At 39.1% G+C, this 22,191-nt stretch overlaps 1 protein-coding gene across 5 annotated transcripts in view; it reads right to left on the bottom strand.

Annotated features, from left to right (window-relative positions):
* Positions 1 to 402: 402 nt before the first annotated feature.
* Positions 403 to 22,191, bottom strand: part of st6galnac5a (ST6 (alpha-N-acetyl-neuraminyl-2,3-beta-galactosyl-1,3)-N-acetylgalactosaminide alpha-2,6-sialyltransferase 5a) — a 59,842-nt gene continuing 38,053 nt past the window's right edge. For all 5 annotated transcript variants that reach the window (XM_046052950.1, XM_046052952.1, XM_046052949.1 and 2 more), the window contains 3 exons: positions 18,602 to 19,014; positions 7,302 to 7,409; positions 403 to 2,945 (listed from right to left, as the gene is read on the bottom strand). In XM_046052950.1, the coding sequence (XP_045908906.1) occupies positions 2,687 to 2,945; positions 7,302 to 7,409; positions 18,602 to 19,014 (780 nt within the window). In that variant the 3' untranslated portion in view covers positions 403 to 2,686. The remainder of the gene's footprint in view (positions 2,946 to 7,301; positions 7,410 to 18,601; positions 19,015 to 22,191) is intronic.

Here is a 22,191-nt window from a genome sequence, read left to right as displayed (position 1 = left end):
CTTCACCCTCAGGCAGTACTATTTATAAATACAAAAAGAAATTCTCCAACAGTCAGTTAAGAAGACAGTCAGGATCTGTTTGTAGCTCTGGGTAGTAATGGCCTTGTAGCGCTGCCTATCATTATTATTTCAGTGTGACACAGCCTGATGTCACAACCAGACAAGAAGAGATTGAAAAGTAAAATCGGCAGTCTTCAGTGGAGGGTGAAGGTGAGTCACTGGCCTCCCATCCTCCACAAAACCTCCATGTCTCATCTTCATTTCTGGGGGCCGCTACACACAAATCCAGGCATAATATTCAAATTTAATTTCTCACATTTTTACCAGTTTATTACAGTTACACATAGAAACTGTGAAAAGAGCTAGTGATAAAAAGAATTTTATTGAGTGGAATGATATATTTCCATCATGTATAAAAAGAGAACAAAGGAAAACAGATTAACAACGACAGTGCCGAAATGATTAGTCAGATAGTCGATCAACAGAAAATTAATTGGCAACAATTAATAATTTATTAATCGATAAAGGAATAGTTTGATATTTTGGGAGATGCGCTTTCTTTCAGAGAGTTAGCTTGATAACACTTTGTACAGTATACATGTGTCTGGAGTTAGCAGCCAATTAGCTTAGCTTAGCAAAAAGACTAACTAAAGCTAACTAATTAATATATATCTTCTTTGTTCGTACAAACACTAGCGCAAGTGTAAAAATGACAGCTCAACGTTTTATGGGGGATGCATGCTGAAATATTTCTGGGACCAGGAACTTCCTGGAATCAAGAAATGGTTTAGCACATAACACCCCCTCCCCCCCCCCGTAAAATAGCCAATAGAATAATTGTATTTCCAAAATGTCAACCTATTCCTTTAACTTTTTTATAAAGCAAACATTTAATCACTGTAAATTTATTATATTCAGGTTTTGGACCCAACAAGCCATCTGAAAATGTCACCTTGGACTTGGGAACTTGACATTGTTCACTATTTTCTGACTTTTTATCTATCAAACAATCTCAAATGAAAATAGGCAGTAGTAGCAGCTCTAAACAGCATACTATGATTGAGTTAATTAGGCAAAACCCCCAAAATATTCAAGTGCTTATCACTATGCAAATACAGACCACTGTGCACAGCCGTTGGCAGATGAGTCAACATCTCCCAAAAACAAACACATCTCTTGGTCTTGGGCTACTTGTACAAAGTCAGCAGCTCCTGCAGCTGTTTGTGATGTGTGAAAAGCAATTGTATCATCATCAGAGAGGAAACGTGATGTGAAACACGTTCTCATGGTGTGAGCACCATGTATCTGACTCACAGCATCTCTCCTCTCATTAATCATATTACAGAGATGAGGGCAAAATCAATAGGGACTTTGCACCAGGATGTCTCATTAGGATAACAACATATGTCATGACTTTCCCCAGACTGACGACCTGATTCTTATTACTGGGGTAGGGGATCTCAGAGAGGTGAAGGGGCAGTCTACACGTAATATATACTCCAACAAATCAGAGGAGAGTGCACATAAAACAAAAATAGAGAGCGAGAGAGGGTAAGAGTAGCAGATCACGTATTCATCAATTTAACAAACAAATGGTGTAATTCTCCTGCAAGGCGGTAGCAGCAGCAGATGAATACAGTAGGATAGATGCCGCTGCTGCATCCCTGCTCTCGATCTTAATCTCCCACTTGTCTTGTGTGACATAGCTGTGCATTTACATGGAAATCCAGCTTGTAGCTATGTATAAATCGTGCTATTAACTGGTGACAGGAGCCGACAAAGCCTTATGATACATATATACGGGGCAGAGGAGGTGCACACGCATGAGATAACACCTCCAAGTTAATGTTACACACTTGTCATTCAGCCAGGAAGTGCTGCATTGCAAAGTTTGACTTGGGTGACACTTCAGTGAGCTTACAACACACCCATCTGAAAGGCAGTGTAAATGAAAGTCAGGGAAGTGATTGATATCTCCTTTGAAGGAGTTTGAGCCTTTGTTGCACGACACTGGGTTCTAAAGAATCTCATCCAACTTGACCTCTTCAATCTCTGAAACTGCAGAAGAATATAACATCTGAACAGCGATAATTCATACTTTCTAACTGAACTCAAGCTAAAGAATTATTAGTATTCAGTTTACACGGTCTCAAGCACTACATTGTTAGATTACGGGCACTGAAATGGTATTTTTCTTTCAGCAAACTGTAAGCAGTGAATCCTGCATATATCCTTCAACCAGCAGAGGCTTTGTGGAGAGCCAAAATCAAGTTTGTATCCTCTGTGATCCCTCTGGTAAACACACACACGCACAAAGACAAGGAGGATCCACAGTAAGACACTGCATGCATGCATTGAGAGTGGAGTGTAATGATGTTGCCTCCTTGTATAACTTCGCTTTTCAAGGTTTTCAGAAATGGATGTACAACTTTGAACTGGTTTGCCTCAGTAAACAAAACACACCGCTGGAGCTGCAGTGGTGGAGCTGGAGAAATGTTCATAACAAATGTCCAGCAGGATCAACAAGACCCAGTCTTTATCTGTGGTAACTATTTTTCTTGCCTTGTGTTGTTATGTTATGTTTTATCTTTCTGTTAAAGGGTCCAGTAGGGCTCCACGCAAATGTTCCCCATCTTCAGTCTTTCTGAGATGAATCTCTAAAGGATCTTCTTCACCCTAACACCGGTCACGTCTTCTGGGGTATCTGGCGCACTGCTGTTACCGTCCCCTCTAGCGTCTGGTTGGCTGGGAGTGGTGGGGGGCTCCAGTCCGGCTGGTAAAAGTGGATGTCAAAAGTCCGTGCCCAGTTGGCAAAGACCCGCTTCTCTGTGATGAAGCGGTGGTGGCTGCCCCGCCGGCCACGCTCATGAGAAATGTACATGGCGCACTCATCTGGACCCCTTGGCTCATAGTAGTGGTAGGGGACGGAATGGTGCTGAGGCTCCCTGCATAGGTAGTGAGAGACACAGCTGACATTTAAAAACACTTTAATGAGTCACTTGAGTTTCATGTGACGCCACAGAGGGTTTTTCATTTCAAAGTAGGAGGACTGATCTGCATTCATTTGTTTGTTTTTGCAGGGCTTACGCAGACACACTGAGCTCGCTCTAATCATTTTTAAATGCCACCTGAGGCTGAACACAATGAAAAAGCCAAATAAAGTTCTAGCTAAGCATGGATAATGAAAGTTCTAAAACTGGTGCCTCGGTGTAGTTCACAGATAGTTACATGTCCCACACAGCACATCCTCTAATCATGTATGTCTTCTCTTTTACAATAAAGTGGGCTCATATAAACATTTGCCACAACAACGCTGAGCTCTGCATCCTTGCTGCCACACTGCTGCCTGCTTTCCGAAATGTACCCCCCCCACACACACACACACCTCCTCCTGCATTAGCATTTAGTTTGTGATTTTTTTCGTCACACAGATTCAACCCATTGTAACACATCATATTACAGAAACATTAAACCACATATAAAAACAAATTGAAGAATCACACAGGATAAAATAATTTTGTTATTAATCACGATCTGACTAATCTCAAAGACTGCTGTACCCCTGCTTCATTACTGACTGAAAGATAGCCAGGAGGCAGATTCAGTTTTACAGATTATACATATTTTACTAAAATAAAAGACATTCACCCATCACTCCTCTTTCCCTTTATTAAATAAAGTTTCAGCTCAGGTACGGTCTGTGCATTGTTGCAGTGAATGTTTAAAACCTTGATGTGAATGTCCTAACTGAACTCTAAGTTTTAGTTTAAACTATGATCAGATGAGGGACGTGAAAGGGTTCAGGTCAGTTTAAAAAATGCTTTACAGGACAGTAAAACCACTGAAAACAACAGAAGCAGAAGAAGTTCAAATATGTAGGCCAAAAGTATGCGGACAACTTTCCCATAGAGGTGTCCACATACTTTTGACCGCATAGTATATGTCTTAGATGGGAAAAAGCCAACCCTAACGATGCTGCTAATGCACTTCCTTGACAACGCCCTGGTTTTTCATTTGAATTCATTTCATGATGACCTTGATAGAATTTTGTTTAATTCAGTTCACCTTTTGTTAGACCAGCCGATACACTGCTCACACAGTCATTTATCTTCATGTAGTAATCACTATACCATTATGTATTTTACTTTTCCCATATCTGTGCATGTTTCCACATCTGCTTCCTATTATTTTGTGTCCTGTTTGTTTATTCAAGTGATTTTCTGACAGATTTTTCTTAAAGATCTGGGGAAAACGGAGTCTCCGTCATGTTCTATTGGTTTTAAAATAAAAGTGACTGTCTCATAGGGCATACAATATTCCTTTTGTTTATTTGTCCAAATATCATGCACAACTGATGTGATTTTGCTGAAACCTTTGGTAAAATTGAAATTGTCAGTGGTGTAAGGTCCCTACCAAGTAATACAATGTCATTAAAATCTGACTGGATTTATTTTATGTCTTTCTGCACATACTGACCGTGAAATAAAAGCAAAAAAAAACACCTACAAAATGTATTTAAACTGGAGAAAAGACGTCCCTCAGTACAGTGTTCCAGCATTTTAAAAATGCATTAATTGAGAAACAGAGCCACTAAATGAAAAGAAGAGTCTTTGACTTTGTTCTCTTTGTAAGAAGTCACACTGTTTCCTTCAACATATTTTTCAAATGTGGTGTTCTTTAGAAAAAAACTAAAGGAGGTTACTTCAAAAAACAGCAAGCAGCTGCTTGACACGAAAAACCATTCCAGGAACAGTATAATATTTTATCAATGTGTTTCTGATAACACAACAGTTGATGCATCATTTATATTTACTGGTTATTTATTAATGCTTTGGGTTTATAAATATCGATCTTTATGTCCGTAAAAACACATTCGACGTGACGTTAGCGAAACACAACTTTTGAATTCTCAGTTGGAGCACATCTAGAAAAATCTACAGACTTTGCTCATTGTGAGAACTGAAAAGGACTGCTGAGAATCAGCTTAAGCAAACCATTTGTTTAAAGAAATGAACCGGCATACCCTCTTCATTATCATCAAGATTAAATTTGTGCCTAAGCCAAAAATAAAAACTAATTCTTTAATCAATCAGAACCAGGAACAAAGATATACTGAGTTCTTTATATTGGAAAATCTAATAAGATTTGTTCCTTGTCCAATAAAAGCCCCCAATTAAAGTGTTGGCTGAGACTGATGAGACGTGAGCTTTAATTCAAACCATTAAACTCTGCTAATGAGCCTGGATGAGCTAGTTACTAGGAGCAAGACAAGGTCAGAACTGGCTACATATCCCATAGTTCTTTGCATTTCTATGGTGTTTTTCATGGAAAGAGGCAAAATCAGCCACCTGGAAAATGGATTTCTTTAGCGTAAATTTCACAGTGAATATGGAGGGGAACAATTCTTTGCAGTTTAAAAATTCCCCTTTTCTTTTTTCCAAATTCTCAACATGTAGTAGTAGTTGTAGTAGTATAGTTGTCGCCATAACAACTAGCAGTCAGCACGACCTGGATGCTGTTATCCTGTTATTTTGGCAAGTGTTGTGGTTAAATTTTAGTGGTACTATTTTAAAGTTAGCATCCCTTGTGTCTGTGTTATGGCAAAGTACTTACTTTACTAATTTGCACATAATTCTGTAATTACTTGAAGTTTCATTTCATTTCAATGTCACCCACCAAATCCCTACAAAAATGGACCCTTGTAGAAACTTTATTTTGGTGCTTTTTACTGCTACCCAATAAAAACAGCGTTCTGCATTTTAAATCTGATATGATGTTTTCCAATAACAGAAGGATCAAATACTTCTTGATGTGTGGAGAAAATCTATTTCTTAGGCTAAGAAGGAGAAAACTTGGTGTTTATATCTATAACATTAAATATTCACTTAATAAGCAACCACTGAAGTTAAAAGAAACATCTTTAGGTATTATTTATAAAGACTTAACATTAACGTAATCCGCTTCATCAGATTGTTGGTGGTTAGTTGATCAAATCTGATTTACAGTGAATAAACAATTTACAAACATGTCATCAGAATCTGATTCAATGTTTCTAAATCCTGACTGATACATCCTGACTCATCACCTTCTCCTAACTGACCCCTGCCCAATTCAAACCAGTGAGAAGAGCACAGAGAAAAAAGAAATACAGAAATCTCTCAAAAGTCAAATGGCTTAAACTGTCCTAACTTTGGTGTGTACAGTGTTCCTGTAGGACCCCATCGCTCACTTTTACCTCCACTTAATTTTTCACCTTCACAACATTTCAGTATGTACCATATTGTGATTTGACTGACAACCACAATTGGTAACTTCTAACCAATAGTAGCATTTGATTGCTGGGCTTTTGCACTAAAACACTACTTTTATACTTGCACTCATCTGACAACAGAAAGATCTGCCAGTAACACTTAAAAATAAGCAATTACAGTCAGTTAAAGGTGACACCGGATGGCATCTTCATTTTAGTAATAGCGTTAGAGTGGATTGTTAACTTCACTGAAAACAGTTTATACAACTACTTTAGAGGAATCACTCAAGTAAAATATGGCCTGCCTTTGGGCTGCACATGTGTCATTATCCCTCAGTGCAACTCTTTCACATAAGCTGTATACCAGTTGATGGGCTGGATCTCCAGAAGTCTGCATTTCCATACTGAATAATCCAGAATATGTCAAAGGGTGAACAAAGCCTTTCTCAAATTAGTCTTCTTTGACTTGACCTCTTTTGCCTGAATTTGGGGGAATACAACTTGTATATACTTTGCAGCCCTCAGTAGCCGATTATCAATCCACTTTGTGTTGTGATTTTTGTGACATCTGCAGAGGATGAATGAGTGGCTGTGGAGAAACTGACTAACAAAACAGATATAAACAAACAGAAAAGTTGGACGAAGTCAGGGGAAACAAAGGGCGCCTTCCAGGCTCCTCAATAAGGAGCCTAAAGAGGGGAAGTCTGCCTACTGATTCAGACCTTAAATAGAAGTTGTTTCCTTATCAAACCCTATATTCTCTGTGCTAAAAGCCACATTTCACACTTGTGCAGCCTGTGTACTGACTTTTTTAAATACTTATATTCAGGCAATTTTAGCATTCACAAACATCTCCAGCCACACTGACATGTTATTTATCAGCTGCCTGAATACATTTACAGTTTTAATCTTTCTGATCAGTTGACTGTGCTGCTATGAATTTATAGACACTTGAAGCAGCTGCACATACAGCGCTGCTTTAAAAACTCTTAGTGATGAAGCTTGTTGGTGAGCTGATGGGGATGTTTTACATTCAGCTGCCCTGTCTCACCTGCAGAAGTCCGGGGCAACCATGCCGTAGACATTGATCCTATCACACAGCTCCAGGGCGATGGTCATTGTGAACCAGCCGGTGCTCAGCCAGGAGTTTGATATCCTCCTGCAGAGGAGAACGGGGAGAGAAAGAAGACGGAAGTTGAATGGATTTCATGCGTGGGAGAGCAGGAGGATGAAAACTACCATATTTGATTTTTGTGAATGTGATTAACTGGGTAGGATAATCAGAAAATCTCACATGTTTGTATTAAGGTAGAATAAAGATTTATCTAAAGCCAGAGGTCGATCATTCAAGTTCTCCCACTGCTTCATTAAAATACAGATCCATCCTACATATCGACTGATACAAATGAATCCTGTCAAATAATCAAACCCTTAATCAGAAAGTGGTTTTGGTCTGCATCTAGTGCAGATTGTTGAAATCACTTAGCTTCAGCTGCAGAATGATCTGCCTGCTTTTAGAAGGCAGATTTTTTAGTCATGCCCACAAAGAAATGAGAACTAATCACAGTTATGAAAGAAATATGAAATTATAATTTCATTTCATTAGACAAGCTCAATCTAAATGTCTATCAGTGGTCTCTCACATAAAGTTGCTGTCTAATGAACAAACATTAGACTACCATACAGTTATTTAGAATTAGATTCTTTGGTTTGTGGTCAATCCACCACTGTCGTTCAGACTGAAATTTCTCAACAACTTGGACAGACTTGTATAAACATTTGTGTTCCTCAGAGGATGATTCCTGATCCCGACTACTGCCGACCTTGTCCGTGGTGCTCAATTGGCAGGGGTTTTGCCCGGGAGGTGGTTGGGGCAACTACTGAGGTAAAAATTGGAAATTTGGGACAGTAAAATTGCTTAAATGTTTTTTGTTATAAGGCCAGAAAGATAGCCTATTAATGACAAAACCCGCACAAGACTTTCATCCAGGAGGCTTGTGTTCGTATCACACGTGTAACTATTGCGGTTTTCGGAATAATGGGCTGAGCATCTTGATATTGGCATTTAGCTCAAGGCCTAAAAACAGGCTCACAGAGCTGCTAGCTCTCGTTTTGACAATTCAGTAACGATAGCAAACTTCCTGATGTTGATCTCTGGCTCGTTGGCCTGTAGCCACGGCTGTAATCACTGCCAAGCACAGTCATACAGTGGGTTTAGATGTTGTGGTTGAAAGCACTTTTGGAACAATCAGTATTCATTAGATCAACTTATAAATTAGTTTGTGAAAAAAAGCATCACATGTTCTTGTTCCCTTACACACAGTGTGAAAATATTCAAATAGGAGCTGATGTAAAATAGTCAGCAGGGATAAATTTGAATCATTCGGCTGAATCGGGCACAGCAGTGTATCTTGTGATTCTCCCCCTGCTGCGCAGCTGAACCTCATCTTGACTGGGATTGTGACTGGTGACCAGTGGATGTATTCATGCATCAGTTATCCCGTGCATTTTAAGATGGCAATATTAAACAAGGGGGTGAGGTTACCCGATGAATATAAGTAATCCCTGCAACCTTTATTATAATTGGTCTAACAGAGTCATTTTCTGGATGTGACTGTAAAGTTACAGTTTCGCCAACATTAAGCTGCTCACCATATGCGAAGATTTATGACAAAAAAACAACAATAAAGGAGGAAAACAAAATATGTTCTATTTGAAGAACTGCATTTACAATAAATGAAGTTCCTCATTGAATAATTAAAGATTAGTAGTGCTACCTTTAGTACCATAAGTAAACCATGGCCACATTCATTTTGAGTATTAGTTTAACACTGGTCTACATGTTGCATTTTATTTGTGTAAATGAAGCCCAGTTAAAGAAAATGTGCTGGGACAGAGAACACAAAAAGAAGACGGAGAGATTGCTTTATGGTATATAAGCAAGTAATACTATTAGCATTTTATTATGAACACACTAGAAAATGGAATCTGTATTTTTAAAATTTTTTGCCGGAGCTGTAGACTTAAGACTTGCACTTGTGAGGCTGTACTTAAGGACAGTGGTGCTTTTGAACTAAATGCTTACGTCATCATGCTTACATGCTCACAATGCTGATGTTTAGCAGGTTTAATATTTACCACCATCACCATCTTAGTTTAGCATGCTAACATTTGCTAATTAGCATGAAAAACAAAATAAAGCCTAGGGGCTGATTCATTTTGCAAGCATTTGGTCATGTAACTATTTTGTCCTGATGATTGCTCGAAACCAAAGGGACTACCAAGGAAGCTTGGTAATAAAAAGACTCAAAATAAGCTTTCTTTGGTTCTTTTTCCAGGACACGTCATCATTTTTTATACATGATGTGACTTAAAAGCAGGAGGCAGAAGTTCAAACTCTTGCTTAAGTGCAGTTTGACAGGGTGAGCTCCTGAGCTCTCGACCACCTTGTCAGCCTGCTGCTTTCAGAGAGCTTGTTACAGCTTCTTGGCTGTTCCCACACATATACACGAGCATCTACAGCAGCTCAGGTTTTAACTTGGCAGAGACAGAGAAACAAAGCCCAGGCCTGATAAGAAAAGTCTTGACAAGAACAACCAGGCAGGCATCGCCATCTCGACACCCCGCTCGCCTCCGGTTGATGACGGTGACACATTTGGAGTGGAGGGTTTACCTAGTATTCACTTTCTTTCTCTTATTTTCTCAGAGAGGGAACAGTGTAGGTGGGATACACGTCAGGCAAAAATCCTTAAATAAAAAGCCTGTTTAGCATTTGTATTTTTTTTTTTTAACATTTTCCCTGCTTGGGGATGATGGAATAGAAATGCATCTTTCTGGGAGGCTGTTGGGGAGTGAGGAAACGTTCCCAGAGCGTTGAAAGAAGTTCAGGGGACGTTACAGACAGGACCCCCCCAGAGTAACTAAGAAGATAAAGTCCGCTGTCTTGGGTTAGCAAGGCTTTGTGTTCACGCCTGTGTATTTATATACATGTTAGGGCTGTGGTGCAATGTGCGGTCTGTCAGTCATGTCATGTCCACATCATGGATACTACTTGTATCAATTGTTTAGGGCGCTCTTTAGAGCATAAATTTCACACTCCAATTCTGAGACACTAAAGTAAGTAAGTAAGTAAAGTTTATTTGTATAGCACCTTTCACAGATAAAAATCACGAAGTGCTTCACAATACAACAAAGTAAAATACAATGCATAAGAAAATTTAATACAAATGGAAAACATAGAACAAAACCATAAAAATCCCCCGTCTAACTAAAAGCCTGCTTTAATAGCAGCGTCTTCAGTTGCTTTTTAAAAGAATCAACAGAATTCACACACTGCTGCTGCCACTGCTTGGAATGAACGATCCCCTCTGGTTTTAAAATGAGTGTGGGGAATCACTAACAACCTCTGACCTGATGACTTCAAACTCAGAGATGTAGGGAGGGAAGGAGAAAGTAAGGACCAGGATTTTAAATTGAATTCTTTACTGGACTGGTAACCAGTGAAGTGCTGCTAAAACAGGTGTGATGTGTGCTCTTTTGTTAATGTGAGTTAAAAGCCTTGCAGCAGAGTTCTGAACAGTCTGGAGACGGTAAAGCTCCTTCTTGCTCAAACAAGTAAAAAGACTGTTACAGTAATCTAAACGAGAGGAGATAAAAGCATGAATGATCATCTCCAACTCACCCTTTGACACCAGTGTTCTTAATTTGGATATATTCCTTAGTTGGAAGAAACAGTTTCTGACTAGTTGTTTATAGTGGTAATCTAAGGACATCGCTGAATCATAAACAACATCTAAGCTCCTGAGGCGCGGCTGGACAGACGAGTCTAAGTCAACAATATGCTGTTTAATCTTAGGGATTCTACTTTCAGGGGCGATAATCAGTGTATCTGTTTTCTGAGTTCAGAAGCAGGAAGTTGTCACATAACCACTGTTTAATACTGGTCAAGCAGTTACAGTAATTAAAGAAGACAATTAATGGAACTCAGTTTCCTTGAACGAGCAGTACAGTTGAATATCATCAGCATACAGATGGTAAGATATGTCACTGAATTGAGTAATTCATGAGAATAATGTGGTGTGAAATGTCCGATTCTCTGTCCTAGAGGAAATATATACAAAAGGACAGGATGGGTGCCACGACAGAACCCTGAAGGAACCCATATGACAAACCTGAAGTTTCAGACATGATCTGATTTACATAAACACTAAAACTTCTACCAGAAAGGTAGGATGAGAACCATTTTAAAACTGATCCAGACATACCAACCAGATCATGGAGTCTATTTATCATAATATTATGATCAACAGTATCAAAAACAGATGAAAGGTCCAAGAGAACCAAAACTGTGTATTCCTTAGAGTCAGCTGACATCATAATGTCACTAGAAACTTTAAGTAATGCAGTTTCTGTGGAATGCATTTTACGGAAACCAGACTGGAACAGGTTGTGATTCTCTAAGAAAAGGGTGAGTTGTTCAAACCCCGGTTGCCCCGGCCTTTCTGTGTGGAGTACGCATGTTCTCCTCGTGTCTGCGTAGGTTCTCTCCAGGTTCTGTCTGGGTTCTCTCCGGGTGCTCCGGCTTCCTCCCACCGTCCAAAGACATGTGACCTAGGTTGCTTAAATTGTCCTTAGGTGTGAGTGGTTGTTTGTCTATGTGTGGCCCTGGGATGGTTTGACGACCTGTCCAGGGTGTACCCCTGGACAGGTCGGGTGTACGCCCGATGTCAGCTGGGATTGGCTACAGCCCCCTGCAACCCTGTACGTGTATAAGCGGTTGACGCTGGATGGATGGATGGATGGAAGTCTGGATATTGGCCTGTAGCTCCTGGGTTGTAATGGATCCAACTAGGAACAACACCAGTTAAAAGTGAAGTATTAAGCAACTCGACAATACAGCTGCCAATAGAATCAAACGCTTGAACAAATAGCACAGAAAATGGCTGATAGTAAATATAGTGCACTAAATGATTTCAGATTTCAGCACATCTCATTCATCCCTTCATTATTTCACCTAAATCCAACCTTTAATACAACAACATTAAGCTTGGTGGACAAATATGTCTACAAATGGTCAGTCTCCCACCTGCAGTCAATCTGCACTGGCCTAGTGACGCAGTGTGATGAATAGTGACAAAGCACTTTTGTCCAACTTTCATCTTTATTAGAGTCCATGCGACAAACAACAGTGTCCAACCAAAGTGATGCTATCACAGCTGAAGCACAGACTTCTCATTTCCATTCAATTAAGACAGGACCCAGGTTGTCTGGACGAGGTTGATTTGTTGTGATATGCAAACACAGCCTCTGGGTTTAATATGACCCCCCCCCCCCACACACACACCACACACACACACACACACACACACACACACACACACTCCTTTAGCAAATTAGAAAACTTTTCAAGTTCAAAGCACAACATTTTGTCACCAAGCAATCTGTAGTGGATGTGCGGAGGTCTTAGTCAGGAGGCATGCAGCTAATCTCACTTAAGAAGTCTTCCTCATTTCCTTGTTTATGAACATGCTGATGAATAATGTGGTGTGAAATGTCAAACTCTTAGCTTCAATGGCTGTCTGTAAAAGGACTGGATGCAAGCTGTGAGTGGGAAGACAGATTTATCCCTGAGAAGGAGAAAAGTGCTGCTCCTCATATTTACACAGTTTGATATTGTAAATCTAGCAAAAGTACCCATGTGACGAGAAGTTTAATTTTCTGTTGATCCTTGAGTCTTAAAATATTATTTCCATTCAAAAGTGAGATTATCTCCAAACAACGGTCATATTTGATAAAGGAAATGATTGATTTCAAGGTAAGGGCACTTGAAACAAGAAAACTACTTGATTTGCCTAGAAAAAAAGATTCTCACCTTGCATGTAGAAGGCTCTATTTTCTTAAGGAAAAATAAAATTACAGATTCAATACTTGATCAAAGACGTCAAGAAAATGTAAAACAGGAGCTGATGAGAATCGTGCTGCCCTCAGTGATTTTATTATAATTGTCGTTATGCAACTGCTGAGAGGCAAAGGTCACATGAAGGTGTGATTAGGTGTAATTAGTTGAAGCTGAAACACCGGCTGAACATCATTATCAGTGTACTCTTTTGAGGACATGAAGATGTAACATATTAGTGAAAACAAAGATATGTTGTTTCTTTTGTTATGAATCATTATATGATTCGAGGGTCCGTTTTGTTTGTTTTTTGTTTTTTTTTTGCTTCTCGGACGAGAAACAGCAGCAGGCACATACATTGTTACATTTATTTATACCTGACACCTGCAACCTGAGTAACTACAGTGATTAGAGCTTGTTTGGTGTTGATTACTGATTTTACGTACTTCAGTTTCTCCAAGGCCGTCTGTGTCTACAGCAATCTATAGCACAGCTCCCATTTCTGCATTCCTGGGTGAAAATGGCAAGAATAAAGCTGGTATTTCTTTTGTTTGGAACTTCTTTTATGCCATGTTCTTTGTATTATTTTCTGATGTTCATTCTCTTCCAGCAACAGACTTTCTTTTCTGCTTCGGTTTGATTTTCCTTTTCCATAGATTATCTATGTTCACAGGATCCCAACAATCTAGCCCCAAACCTTAGAACTGGGGAACATAGGCCCCTTTGTCATGTTCTTATGTGCCATATAAATCTGGGGAACATAAGACCTTGGTAACATAGGAATTACCCCGTTGCAGGCTACTTGTTGTTCATTTCAACCATTAATTGCTAGTGGAGATACTGAAAATGATTAAAATATATTAAAAACTGTTTTTTTAAACAAATAGTATTTTGCTGTTACATTTGATCACAGAAAAATACAATTTAAAATAACCAAGCAGATGTAGGTTGGAATCCAACTGGTCCAAGCAGGAAAAGCACAGGTAACACAAATTGTGTTAACAATGTCTCAGTAAGCCATGACAGTGTGTCAGCGTGCATGTCAAATTAGGTTTATATACAACTAATATGCAACAGCAAATATGTTTGAAGGAAACATGATGCTGGCTGGATTACATATTTTTATTAAACTAATTATCTCCACCTGGCGCATTAAGAGATCATGCATTTGGTCGTGTGTGTGTCTGTGTTTGTGGGCGGTAATTACAATTGTTGCGGGGACATTAATCTGTTTACATAGTCACATTGTGGAGACTCTTCTTCCTTCCAGGGACAAAATGCGAGTCCCCAAAATGTTAAGCAATACATTTTAAGGTAAAGATTTGGTTTAATGTTAGGGTAAGGTTAGGTTTAGGCAAGTAGTGGTTATGGATAGGGTCTCCGGGGAATGAATGTAAGTCAGTGTTATGTCCCCTGAGGTTATGGAAACACCACTGTTTGTGTGGGTGTGTGTGCTTGTTTATCTCTCCGCAGCTAATCTCACATACTCAATATTTTTGTGCACATTTATGTATTCTCAAGGACCTCTCGTGGTTGCAGTGATTCACAGTTTTTGAACAATGGAGTTCTTTGGGAGGGAAGAGGCAGGGGGTTTATTTTATGTGGTTTATTACAACAAAATGATGCAAATAAATAACAATGTTTAAATTCAGATGTTTGAACCGCTTATTGTTTCCTTATTAAGTTTAGTTAAGCGAACCCAGGACGCTCGGTTACAATACCATTAAGTTATCCTATGCATCTTTAAAAAACTGAGATAAAACCATACAAAAAACTTTGAATACAGCACTATAAGAAAACCTGAGAGCATCGAGATAAACAGTAGCTGTGATGGAAAACTATGTGGAAACCATGGTGGAAATATTGCATTTATGTTTGTTTTATGTATTAATTTAAAGAAAGTTGGACCTTTAAGTCTCATATGCTTCATGTACTTTGTGATTTATTCTGGTTCTTCTGCACTCTGTTGCATTTTCTTTTTATTCATACACCAAGTGAAGTGGATCTTGAGTCTAGATCCACTTCAGCTTGTGAGGCTGATTGTTCTTCCCAGGTCTGTGTCTCTCAGCTCCTGCAGCTGCTGCATCCTTCTTTGTTGCTCAGTGGGCCTGCTGTGGCTTCCCTGTTCCTCTGTTTGACCTTTCCTCAAGTCACCACAGAATAGTTTTCCAGGATTGCTGAAGCTTAAGCTGGCATTTTTTCAGCTTTTTTCTCGACACCAGGTAGACTTGCTGCTAAAGTGATCAAACCAGCAATATTTTGGAACCTGAACGGTCTCTAACCTGCCACCCACACATTTTATTCCATCAAACTACACCACTACTCAGCCCAAATGTATCAAATAGAAATCTAAATGTGTAACACAGCGGGGCTGTTAGTGATTACAATAAAGCATTATGGGAACATAAAAAATGGAATAGACAAAAAAAAGTTATTTCAAAAGCCAATTTGTCTTTAATCACCTGGTGAGGCTCATTCCGGCTAGGCAATTTAACACAGGGGATGCAGAGGGACACCTGTTTTTCATTGCTACTCTGCTGGTGTTATTAAAATGGGTGGATGTGACAACATCCCACACCATCTTAATTACCTTCACTGAAATGGCATAACCCATAATCACAATTACAGCCTTGCAGGGTTGCCGATCACACAGTTGATTACACAGACGTTCTGCTATTAATGCTTCTCACACAGGCTCCCAATCCTTACGAGACAAGAGGATTAATTTTATAAATTAGGTAAAAATATTTTATCTCATAAAAGGTATGGCATATTTTGCATACTGATTGCTCTCTTTATGTTTTTTTCAAACATTAAAAAGATATAAAAGTAATACTTTTAGGCTTTCTTTCTGTCTATTACCACACTCCACAGAGCAGAAATGACCTCAAAGATATTAATGCCTAATGCTATGATGGGATAACAGTACGACAGAAGCCGCTTGCTCACTGTAAACATTTACCATGATTGTTGGCACAGATCCTGAAGGATGGCTGTCGGAGCTATTCACCAAATCCAATACTCGGCAATTTCCCCCTTGACACTTATCTTAAGCTGAAGTCAGAGTCAGTCGCCACTGACAAAGCCTCAGACAAAGAGAGAGAGACACAAACAGAGTGTGTAGTGTTTTCATTAACCATGAATGGCCACGGGGACTGAGAACTCAGCTTGGACTCTTTATATATCCTTTATCACTGTTCAGCTTGAGAGAAGGTGTTGCCGAAACAAAAACTGTTTTCTAAACTATTTGCACAACACACACAAGCAAAGCAGATGTTTTATTTCTTTTATATTTTTCATAAAGTTTTTTTAGAGAAAAGAAACAGCTATCTTTAGACATTGGGTGTAGTCTGGTAAAATATGTGTTCTTGTTGTTAGAGTGAGAGTTTGAATTGGATTAAAAATAAATTTGGGGGCACGATTAATGCACATTTGAGGGTACAAAATACTAATAACGTTGGTAGAAGAAATGGAATATTACTGAACTGTTTGTTGTTGTGTATATTGAAGAACCTCTAAACACGTTAAAAAAATATTGACCGTGTTTCCCTGAAGTTATTATTATTATTATTATTGAAATTATGTTGCATTGTCACATAACGACTGTACTGGAATTTTATATACAGTCTATGACTGGAACTGGTTGACTAGAACTCTGTTTTCTATGTGTGGGACGGCTTTTATTGTTTTATGCAATTGCATTTATACAATAGAGACTGACTATAGAGGTTTTTATTCATAATAATTTATTAGTACAAATTATTGAAAAATGTTTTGTTAAAGGGGCTATCTGTAGTTTTCAGCGGCCCCTAGCAGTGAGGTTTCAGATTACTACATTCCCAAGCATGTTATCATGTGCATGTTCAATCTAATGAGTGAGCCACAACAGAGAGACAGCGTTACACAAGATGCTTGAAACTCAGGTTTCACATGATATGTCGGCGTTAGATAGCCTGCAACTTTTTAATAACTGTGTATCCTTAAAAAGAGGCTCAGCAATGTCAGCGTCGCTAAATTTATTAGATGATAATGGTTAGTGAGCTAGCCTGAATAACATTGTTGTCACACTTTATAACAGATGGGGTGAGTAACATTACTGTGGTGAATGGGTCTTCCACTTTTGTGTTGTCCTGTGCTGTTATGTTGCATTATTGTTTATTATGTGGGTCACGTAAGTTACAGCGAATGAGACGGTGGAGATGCTATGTACCTGAGTATCAGTAAATCAGCAATAAATCTAAATTGAATGTTACAAAGCAAACAGGAGCGGGTCTGTGCTAACATTAGCTGGCTGCGTTAGCTAGAGAAGTAATGTGAAGAGCCATACATCTGTAGTATTTTGCAAAAGATAACGCTGGCTAACGTTATCTGATTTGAGCCACTGAGACTACACAATTACAATATACCTCACATGCTTTGCAGTAATGTTAGTTTACCTGTTCAATACCATGAAAGCCAACTCTTTGTCAGTTTTTATATTCAAAACAAAGCGGAGATCTCTTTGTGACTCAAGCTTTTCCGATGTTGACCAAACAGTCCTGAGTGGAGTCTGTGTTGTGACGGGAGCATTTTTTTTGGACTCCATTTTTTTAGTCAAGAGGCTCAGGAGTGCGCATAAACATCCTACGTAATCCAGTGGATTTCGCAAAAAATCCTACTCAATTTCTTCACATAAAAAGATACTGGCCATCACAGACAACGAGAAAGCCGGTGAATGGCTCATTTTTATGTAAGGTTACAACCCGTTCACACACAGGCAATAGAAAAGTGATTCATTTCCTAAAAAACTACATATAGCCCCTTTCAGACGACTTAAAGAAATAGATTTTTGGAGCACAGAGGAGAAATCCAACTAAACTGAGTCACATATTCTTCCTCACTCTGCTGCACATTTTTGCACTTCTTGTAGACTCTTTGAGCAGTTTGCCCAATCCTTACAATAACTACACCTTAGAAAGTTGTGGTACTGAGTAATAAGTAAAGGTACTTGGTTGCACAGAAATTGTAACATGCGGAGAAGTAGCCCTCAAGCACTGGTTATAGTATTTAATTTCCCCCTTGACACTTATCTGTTTGGTAATATCTTTTAACCAAAACAAAACATGATCACAATATAATGTCACTGCAACTTAACATTATTTTCATTATCGGTTAATCTATTGGTTTTTTGTTACAATTTAATGAGTAAATAAAATGTCAGAAAACAATGAAAAGCCCAAAGTGAAGCTGCTTATTTCAAAATTCAAAAGATACTCATGTTTACAATTAGAAAATTCTGACATTTGATAATCTTGAACCAACAAATGTTTGGAATATTTCCCTGATAAACTGTATTAACCTACTGTTGTTGGCTAAATGCGCTGTCCTCCATGCATCTTAAGGTCAAAATCAGCTTTCCTCCTTATTGCATTCCTATATATTCATTGCGATATCAACCCCTCTTCTCTTTCCCTCACCTGTCCTTGCCCGTCTCCTTCTTGAAGAGCTCGTCGAACTGCAGCATCTTCTGCCAGGAGATGATGTAGACTTTGAGTTTGGGCAGCACCTGGTTCATCAGTCTCAGGTTGTTGTACACCAGGCCCTTCCCATCGCGCCTCATGTAGCTGCTGGGGCCCCAGAAGATGAACACCGTGTCCTGGCTGGCGTTGAGCAGCTCGTGGCGACTCCGCAGGACCCTCTGCATACTGGAGTGAGCGATGACGCGCAGAGAGGTGCGGCGACCGGCGTCTCGGGCGTAGCCTCTGGCAGTGGGGGCATCGTTCATGCGGATGACGCACTCGGCCCGGTCAATCTCTTCACCCCGGCCACCTCCGATGAGGTGACCTGAGCTGGTCACCAGGGCGCAGGTCTGGCAGTGCATCCTGAGAGGCTGATTGATGGAAGCAAGATAAAAAAAAAAACATGAAGGAAGTAAACAGGGAAAAATAAACTTTCTCAACAAACACAAATATGTACTGTGCATCAAAATATTTGGCTTCCTGATTCCCTGTGGAAGTACCCGCAGCACTGCCAGCAGAATCTTTATGTTAGTTTTGCACCATATTTGTTATAAACTCTACAGACTCTACATTTGTTCACAAACTCTTTTTTTCATAAGTCAGATATGCTCTCAAAGTTCTCTCAAGCCCTGGTTTATACAGAAATATGCAAAGCAGACAGAAATGCACACCTAGGGGAACTTTGGTAAAAAGCTTCACTATGTGTTTGAGGATGAAAATGCTTTGTTGACAAATGGGTAGCGACAGAGCCTCCTGGGGATATGTAGCTTGTCAAACTGCTTTGCGATTGGTAGAAACCCCGGGGTCTTACAAAGGATTCACCTTAAATCTTTCTCCCACTCGCACACAACAGAGCAATGTGTGTTTACCTCCAAAACAACAACAGTTCTGATGAATAAAATGCATACTGAATTCTTATCAAATCTGGACCTACGAAGTATTTAGCATATAATATATTTTATAGTGCACAGATACAACTGATAATAAAATAATACATATGATTTATATGTGGATTAAATTCCCACACAAATCAATTTGGTAGTTGTTTTGGTACCATTAAGAGTGAGCAACCAGAACAACCAGATGCTGCTTCCCACCTGATCAGGGGATTTCTTTAACCTGGTATGCCTTTCTTTTGTTTCATGAATGTACAAATTACTGTATATAAAGGCACATGGGATCCTGTACAAGTACATACAGTAGGTATCACTTTTTGTAAATACTATGAACGTAAATATATTGTATGGATGGTCTGTATTTATTTATGAACACAAGGATGAGACAGCCAGGGCACAAGCATTTCAGTGTACTTGACAATTATATATATATTTTTTACTTTGCTTCAAGTTAAATAAACACTGTGGCCTCCTGTTCTTTGTTTTTCTGCTTGATTGGTGAGAGCTGTCATATCATCACCCCTTTTTCTTTTTCTTATCTATAAATATAGAGAAATATCTATGAAATATATTCTTCAAAAATCAAAGATCAAACAAAATTAAACAAACACTGCCACAGCCACTAAAAGCACGTCCTTCATATGTATTATCAATTCAATTCAATCTAGCTTTATTGGCACGAATGACACAGCAATATTGACAAAGCTTCAACTAAATTACAAAAAGAACAATTTATTTTATACAGTTCATTAATCACTATAATAATAATAATAATAAGAAGAATGATTATATATGTGTGTGCGTGTGTCTGTGTATGTTAAAAATAAATCAATTATATATTAAAAATTTAAATAAGACAAAAATAATTGTTTCACTATTTCCTGGCATCTTGTAGGCCAAAGTGATTAAACAAGAAGAGAATTGACAGATTAATAAATACTGAAAATAACAGTTTCAGCCCTACATCTGAGCAGTAGAGTCATACATGTGTCCCTGGCATGTTCCACCACCCTGGCATTTTGTTAACTGAAATTACATATATGACTGTAATTATGAAAATAACATTTTGACATCCTCCTGATTATTCTTCTGTTTTGTGACTTTACACAGTCACACAATCATCCCATTGTTGCTAAGAGCACCTGTCACTGGAAATAGTTTCAATGAGTTTGTGGCCTCTTTTTCCCTATAGTATGCTCATTTGAGGGTGTGCATGCACATAAATCATTAACATTAGACCTATTTGTGTATGTTAAGCTGCTCTACATGTTGTATGTTTGAGTGTGTGTGTGTGTGTGTGTGTGTGTGTGTGTGTGTGTGTGAGAGTGAGTGAGGCTGCTACATGTGAACTTTGTATGTGCATATGGGATTTCCCTTGCTTCCACACAAATACTGCTTTGAAAATCAATGCAATGTAAATCAGGCCTGATGCATCCTGAAGTATCCCCCCAGCAGAAATATGGCGGTTATTTACATAACAACAAATTAACATTTTCATGGCATTAACAAGAGCAAATGATTATAGCTGGATGTATGTGTGTGTCCTCATCTGCTGACTTTGACTTAGTGGCAGATTACCAGCAGAACAGACCCATCTAGTTAATGAGACCTTTCGGAGCAGGGGGGAGAAAGATGGAGAGGAGAGGGGAAAAGAAGAGGTAGGAAAGAGAAGAAGACAGAGGGAAGAAAAGTGAGAAAGAGAAAAAGATATGTGGAGGCAGTGAGAGCCACCCTGGTGCCATGGTGTTTGATGAAATGTTGAGCTAATGAGGTCCTGGCGGTTTACACCATCAACAGCAGCATCAACCCATTCCTTCCATCCCCCCACCCGTGCCCTACCCATTCCCACCTGGCAGCGCTTTGACAGGCAATCTGGCTGTAGTGCTGCAGCACCAGTGGAGCAGGTCAGAAATCCCATTTTCACCCAGGGGTTTTTAAGTGGCTCCATAGACCCTATTCTCTCTTCCTCTGTCTCACGGAGAATTTAAGTGGACCTTGCTGGCCAGAATTGGCCTCTTCAGAGAGCTCAGTCAGGCTATTATTGAGAAATAGGTTGGATAGTCTGGACAAGGCTCTCCATTTCAGCCGGAATTACGTGACCCGTCCAATATGGTGGTTTGGGTTGACGCCATGGAGTCAAGGTAAACTGTAGTTTACCTCAGAAGTGGATGTGAGTTTCTCCTGATTCTAAGAAGTGAAGATTTCAAAAATTTAATTGATCCTTGACAAAACACCAGTGAAAATGGTGTTTCACTGAATGATTTGTTGAATAAATAGTTCAAAATTCAAAACGCATCATTTATGTATTTGAAATCGCTATCTTTGTTCTCTCAAACAGAACAAAACACCTTTGATCATAATTAAAAGATTTACTGCATCTAAACTCCGGTTGTTAAGGTTCTTTGAAAGTGTCCCATTACATTACTAGATCAAAGCTGCAATCAGTAATGTAACCCAAGTGAATATCCAAACTAAATAATGTATTCTGATTACCATAGCCATTGTTGTCTTTCTAGAGGCTCAAAAATAGACAGAAGAAATAACTATTTTCAGGAAATGTTTTTCAAGTTTGTACAAAACCACAAATTTCTCTGCAGTGGAGCTGCACTACTTAAAATCCCTGTGACTTTTCCAAAAGCCATTCTTATATTA

Source organism: Micropterus dolomieu, linkage group LG06 (genome assembly GCF_021292245.1).
Source record: "Micropterus dolomieu isolate WLL.071019.BEF.003 ecotype Adirondacks linkage group LG06, ASM2129224v1, whole genome shotgun sequence".
NCBI classification, from domain to species: domain Eukaryota; kingdom Metazoa; phylum Chordata; class Actinopteri; order Centrarchiformes; family Centrarchidae; genus Micropterus; species Micropterus dolomieu.
Note: the sequence above shows the minus strand (reverse complement) of the source record. Positions and strands in the feature narration are given on the sequence as shown.